We start from the raw sequence: 6,969 nt of genomic DNA on the forward strand, positions 1-6,969 counted from the left end.
GTTTTCTTTGTTTTTTAAAATATATTTTATTTTATACCCTTTTAGAATACATGTCTATGTTTTAATACGTGTTGTAAAAAAATTGTATACATGCGACATATTATTTGATATACATCGACCATTTTTCCAATACATGATGAACATAAATGTTTGAAGATTTTTTTCCGTATACATGCTAAACATTTCAAATACACGTTGAATATATTCTAAAATGATACAAACATTTTTTCCAAATGATGTGTATAAGATTTTTTTTTACAAATGTCACGAAGTCTTTTCAAACGTGTGAACAATTTTTAAATGTCAAGAACATATTTTGAATGGTATGATGTTTTTTTAAAACTACACGAGCATTACCTTACATTATATAAAAAATTCTTAACTGTCACCGACATTTTTTGAATGGAGCAAAACATTTTTTAAACCATGCAATGTTTTTGAATGGCACAGAACATTTTTCCTAAATTATGTGAACATTTTTTTACAGTGTATTAGCATTTTATAAAAATGTCGTGAACATATTTTGAATATGACAAACTTTTTTATGAATGCATGAACATTTTTTAAATGACTAATATTTTTTATAATTTAAATAAAATATGTGTCCTTTCCAGAATATACTAAATAAAAAACAAGAAAATGTGCGCTAGTGAGCCAACGCTCCTCTCGTGTTGGGCCGGCCAGGGAGAAGTTGAGGCCGGGGAGGCGCGGCGAGACTATGAAGGCATCAAGATGATGTGGTGTCCCGGTTACTCGAATGTGTTCATAGATGTAGGTTATGCATGCGTGCATTCATAATGATGAGTTTATGTGTGTATATATATGAGTGTCTGCGTCTGTATTGTATTAAAGAATTGTAGACCGTTTCAGATTACATGTGAAAGTAACCATTTTTGCATACAAGAAGACAGAGATTTGGGCATGTAATATAAATTTGATTTAAATTGATGTTGTAAGTCCCTGTTTCTTTCGTGGACTACACCCCAAACTCCACGGTCCATGACCATTTCCAAATTCTCAGCCCCACTCATAGAGACACATAACACACGACCTTCGACAATTTTTTTCTTCAAAACACAATGGCTAAAAGTCAATCGACTGGCTTTAGCTTTTGGGTTAGTTGATTTTGAGAAGGGCAGAGAAGTTCGTCGGAGGGAGGCTGGAGGGAATGAAGGAGAAGGAATGAGCTCATTGGAGGGCTACCCCATCACCTATCATTGACGGAGGGAGTGGGGGTGGCAGCACGATGGTGGTGCAAATTCATCGGGGAAAATTTTCGTCAACGCTGGGGCCAGATGGATGGTTGGGGAGCGGCAACACGACGATGGCCCGTGGGTGGGGGAGGGCGGTGCGGCTAGGCTGCGCGGGAGCGCCGCAGCGGTGAAAGTTGGCAGATACGGGGGCGGAAGCAGATGAAGAAAAAAGAAAGCGAGAGGTTGAAGATAATAATCTCGCCATCCATTTTACAGCCGACGGCCCTGAACCCAAATTCGTTTTTTAGTGACTTGCATCTAGCCATCCCCTTTTCAAAAAGATTCCTCGCCGCGCCCAAAACGATGGAATTGGCCGTGACACAAATCCAAACGCCCAAAAAATACAAAACAAAAGCAGAGGGATACAGAGAAACCACCCACCCCGCAAAATTCCCAAACCTCCATCCAACCAACTCAGCCGCCCGGCTCGAACCCCAGCGCCCCGATGGACGACCAGCAGGCCCAGGATCTCGTCAAGGAGCTCGTCCTCCGCCTCGCCCCCGCCGAATCCGGCGGCGGGGGCCGCGACGCGGGCGGCGCGCTGCGGTTCGCGCACCGGCTGCTCTCCAGCCGCCTCGCCCCCGCCGTCCTCCCCGACGAGCACGCGGTCGCGGAGGCCATCAAGCGCCGCCTCGCCGCCTCCGGCCGCCCCGACGACGCCCTCGCCTTCGCCGACCTCCACTCCAAGCTCTCCGCCCGATCCCGCCCCGCCTCGCTCTGGCCCCTCCTCTACCTGCTCGACTCGCTCTCCTCCCACCGCCGCGGGGCCGCCGCCGCCTCCTCCTGCCTCCCCAACCTCCCCACCGCCGCGCCGCCGGCGGCCGGGGGCAAGCAGGCCTCGCGGGCGCCCGGCACGCCGGCCGGTGGCGTGGTGCTGGTCTCCAAGGATCCGGACAACATCCGCGAGATCGCGCTGCGGGAGTACACCGAGCTGGTCCTCGACGAGACGGAGGTGTCGGAGGCCGCGCTGGTGCGCGACGTGCTCTACGCCTGCCAGGGCATTGACGGCCGGTACGTCCGGTATGACAAGGGCAGCGACGCCTACGACCTGCCCGATGGCGTCCGCGTGCCCCGCTCCACTCGCACCCTGGTACGCAAGCTGTGTGAGGTCGGGTGGCTGTTCCGCAAGGTGCGAGGCTTCATTTCCGACAATGTAAGCCGCTTGCCCTCTCATGCCGCCACCGAGGTAGGCACTGTTGCCCAGGCCTTCTGCTCAGCTCTACAGGAGGAACTATCTGATTATTACAAGCTGCTTGCCGTTCTAGAGTCATACTCGTTAAATCCAATTCCAACACCTGGATCTGATTCGGGTGTGTCAGGCAATTACCTCTCACTGCGGCGCCTTGTTGTGTGGCTTGCTGAGCCTACAGTGAGAATGCGCTTAATGGCTGTCTTGGTGGATGGATGCCGTGGCTTGAGAGGTGGTGGGATGGCTGGTGCGATCCATGGGCACGCACAGCATGGGGATCCCATGGTTCAAGATTTTATGGGCCGCTTGCTGCGGCGAGTGTGCTCACCACTGTTTGAAATGGTCCGGAGCTGGGTGCTTGAGGGTGAATTGGAGGATGTATTTGGCGAGTTCTTCATCCTTGGGCAGCCAGTCAAGGCTGAATCTTTGTGGCGGGAGGGCTACCTTATTCAGTCTGATATGCTACCGTCTTTCATTTCTCCGGTGCTGGCACAACGGATCCTTAGAACGGGGAAGTCAATCAACTTTCTCAGAGTTTGCTGTGATGATAATGGTTGGGCTGAGGCTGCCACTGAGGCCGCAGCCTATGTTGGCACCACAACCAGTCGAGGTGGGCTTGGTTATGGGCAGATTGATGCTTTGGAGGCATTGGTGGTAGAAGCAGCCAAGAGGATTGATCAACGTCTGATGGACGTGATTCATAAGCGATATCGATTTAAAGACCATTGTCTTGCTATCAAGAGGTATTTGCTTCTTGGGCAGGGTGATTTTGTTCAGTATCTCATGGATGTTGTTGGTCCTGAGTTGTCAGAACCAGCCAATAGAATTAGCCCCTTCCACCTTGCTGGCTTGCTTGAAACTGCAATACGTGCATCTGACGCACAATATGATGACCGTGACATCTTGGACCGGATAAAAGTAAAGATGATGGATCACGGAGATGGCGATGTTGGCTGGGATGTCTTCTCCTTGGAGTATGATGCTAGGGTCCCTCTGGACACGGTGTTCATTGCTTCAGTCATGAAGATGTACCTCAAGATATTCAACTTCCTATGGAAGCTTAAGCGTGTTGACCATTCCTTGACTGGAGTCTGGAAGACAATGAAGCCTAATTGCATTCTTTCTTCTCCATTTTACAAGGAAGGGGCAAGCATCAGGGCTCAGTTTGTTTCAGTTCTTCGGAAATGCCAAGTTCTGTTTAATGAAATGAACCATTTTGTGACCAACTTCCAGTACTACATTATGTTTGAGGTCCTAGAGGTTTCCTGGGCTCGTTTTTCAGAAGAAATGGATGCAGCAAAAGATTTAGACGATCTTCTCATGGGACATGATAAGTATCTCACTTCAATTGTCGAGAAGTCTCTCCTGGGCGAGCGGTCCCTGGGAATTTTGAGAAATCTTTTTGCCTTGTTTGACATCATATTACAGTTCCGCAGCCATGCTGATAGGTGGTTTGAACGGATATACGAGTTGCAACTAAGGTTAGATTATTGCAGAAATAGCTAATAACATCTTTCCCTCAAAATCTTTATCACATCTACTGTTTGGTTTACTTTTAAGTTTTCCTTCTTACTGCAGGGGAAAGGGTAAATCGAAAACAAAAACAAAAACCAAGGAAACAGGTTCATGGCTGGAGGGGGGCAGAAAAGCTATGATTCAACTCGCCGGGGAACTTTTTCTGAAAATGGGTGAAGATTTGGACAGCATTGCAAAAGATTATACAGTTTCTCTTGATTCATTTATCTCCCAGTTGCCCCTTCAGCAGCATGTTGATTTAAAGTTCCTTCTCTTCCGTTTAGACTTCACTGAATACTACAGCCGTGTTTCGTCCAACAAATGAGTGAGTGCTTCTAATGTGGAAGAAATAGGTGTCAGATTTACCTTTTGGTTTGGATTTTTGAGGCATTCTTGTGTATACGGTAGCCCCACTGATTGATATATTGTCAGTTCAACGGCATGAGCACATTCAGCTGTCCTGGGCTGTTGAAGGTAATTTCTAGCTGGGGTTAATACAAATATTCTCAGGTTATTCATCATTGCCAGTATGAGAAATTTCAATTTTGACCTTGTCACTATTCTGGTGCAGATGTTTATCCACCAATGCCATGAAGTTGGAACCTGCGTTATAAGCAATGTTAGTGTACAGAGTTGATGTAAGTTTACCTTGATTTGGCATTTGTTTTGGGTGTATCGGTACACATTTCATTTATCTGCTTTTGTATTTTTATTTATTTAGATTGCACGGAGATTTATCCTTACCAGCTTGTATTCTGTAGTTACAAGAGAATGAGAATCTGATTTGGCTAGTTGCTGTGTTTGCTGGATACCAAAATTGTTACCAAACTATCATAGGATTCCATGTCTACTTATAACTTACAAGGAGAGTTACTTTTTTGTTACCTTAATGCTTTATGTCAAGACATCCTGTTTTCTTTCGAAGATAAAAGTCTTGAGCAATGCGTGGCCATTGGTTACCAACTTATCATACTAGTGATTTTATATTACTGATATATCTGGAAACGGTCATATTTACTAATTTGTTTATGATAACTTGGACAGTCGTTTCCATGCTTAAAATAACTGAAAAAGTTTGTACGCGGCATCTGCAAGTTTAATCTGAGATGCATGGTGTGGGGACTGCATGTCCAATCGTATCTTCTGTTAACTGGGCAGATCTAAATTGCTATGAAGACCTGAACTAGTTGCTCTGCTCTCATATTTTTTATCTAGCTTTGGAGGTCCGTTACACACGTATATAGTATAATTAAGGGAATTCAACCATTCCCGTAATAGCTTCAAACTGCTAATTTTGGATGTGACGCCTCTGACAATGTACACGGTTTGTGTAACTTGTTTTCGGAACTGGCATGCCACTTGGAACTACCCTCTGTCTCAGAAGGCAAGCTACTTGGTATTCTACTGCAGTTGTGCGCCAGTTTGATTTTTTTTTTGTTCGTTACACCATCTACAAATTGCTGTGCAATTTCCTACAATTACCGTTTTAACACAATTCCCATAGTAGCTTCAAACTGCTAATTTTGGATGTCACGCCTCTGACAATGTACACGGTTTGTGTAACCTGTTTTTGGAACTGGCATGCCACTTTTTTTTTTGACACCTACTGGCATGCCACTTGGAACTACCCTCTTTCTCAGAAGGCAGGCTACTTGGGTTTCTACTGCAGTTGTGCGCCAGTTTGATTTTTTTGTTCATGTTACACCATTTACAAATTGCTGTGCAATTTCCCAGAATTACCGTTCTAGCACAATATCTTTCTGTAATGTCCGCACGGTTTGTGCCGTTAAATTTACATGTACCCGTGTTCTCTCGCCTGGTAAACAGGTCTGTAGCCGTGTTTCCCATTCATCCGATCCATTGCTGGACAGTGTTCCCCAGAATGACATGGCTATTAGATCAAGTGAATGTTTGAGCTCTGAATCATCAGAACTACTAATGCTGATCAATAGGAAATTGAGTCAGTTGGCCAGTTTATTGTAGATCAACAATAGGGCATCGAGTCTGTTGCCCATCTCTCTGTGCTCCATGTGGCACAACTATAAAGGCCGTCATTTCTTTTTTCGAAATGGTAAAGGCCGTCATTTCTGGCATATCCCTGCTATTATGTGGCAAACTTTGTTGGGCATACATGCCATTTCCCACGGATGTAGCAGTAGGTTTACTACATCTTGTTCCTAGCTAGCTTGGTTACGAAGTTTGCAAATTGCAACCCACTGATCTTATTGATTAATTTGGTCTCTTGATCGGCGAGTGTATTGTGACATCTTCACATCAATCTGCTAACAAAGAGCAGTGTCGAGTGTCGTCTGCAGGAGCTGTCTGCGATTGTGAGTCAGTGTGACGATGAAAAGCGTCAAAGTTTCGAAAGTACCAAATGAAGTAGCTCCATAGTGTTCTTACCTTTTATCCGTTTAAAAAAAATAGTGTTGTTACCTTTCCCCAGGCAGCCCTTGAAATAAAAGGCAGAAGTTCAATACCAAGGACCCCTTTTCATAGATTTTCATCGGATAATTTAGGTTGTTCCTCGTGAAAATCTACGAACATCCCAAGAATCTAAGAAATCTCTTAATTTTTACAAGATGTGGTACTAGACATTCCAGCATTAGCCCATGAACTCACAACATTGTTAGCTCCACGCCGTGCTTTGGACTGCTTGTGAAGCTCCGAAATGCCCTGCGGTTCGGCAACATTGCTAGGCTTTTGTGGCCCGACTGTGCGCCTGAAGATGTACGCTATTTTCCTGTAATAAAAAACGTGAAGATATGAAGCCAATCCTTTGAAGCCATGTTCTGTTTTCTATTCCTACGTTCGAAAACGTCGCAGGAAAAATTTCCTAGAAAATTTTGTATCCATTGAAACTCCTGCGCGAAATCTCTTTGTTCCCAACGACCTGTTGGCAGATCTGCTCTCAGCTCTGAGCTCTCGGTGGCCACCGCCTGAGCCGAGAAAGCGACATGCGTGAACAGCCACATAAAATATAGTCACTTAGTCAGCAGAGCGACAAGCGAA

General features: G+C 45.4%; 1 protein-coding gene across 1 annotated transcript; it reads left to right on the plus strand.

Annotated features, from left to right (window-relative positions):
• Positions 1-1,621: 1,621 nt before the first annotated feature.
• LOC125509506 (gamma-tubulin complex component 3) lies at positions 1,622-4,748 on the plus strand. Its single transcript, XM_048674487.2, has 3 exons — positions 1,622-3,923; positions 4,021-4,431; positions 4,529-4,748. Exons 1-2 carry the CDS (start codon positions 1,699-1,701, stop codon positions 4,280-4,282), a joined length of 2,487 nt encoding a protein of 828 aa, XP_048530444.1. The 5' UTR covers positions 1,622-1,698; the 3' UTR covers positions 4,283-4,431; positions 4,529-4,748.
• Positions 4,749-6,969: the final 2,221 nt, after the last annotated feature.

This window comes from Triticum urartu, chromosome 5A (assembly GCF_056163025.1).
Source record: "Triticum urartu cultivar PI428250 chromosome 5A, HENAU_Tu73, whole genome shotgun sequence".
NCBI classification, from domain to species: domain Eukaryota; kingdom Viridiplantae; phylum Streptophyta; class Magnoliopsida; order Poales; family Poaceae; genus Triticum; species Triticum urartu.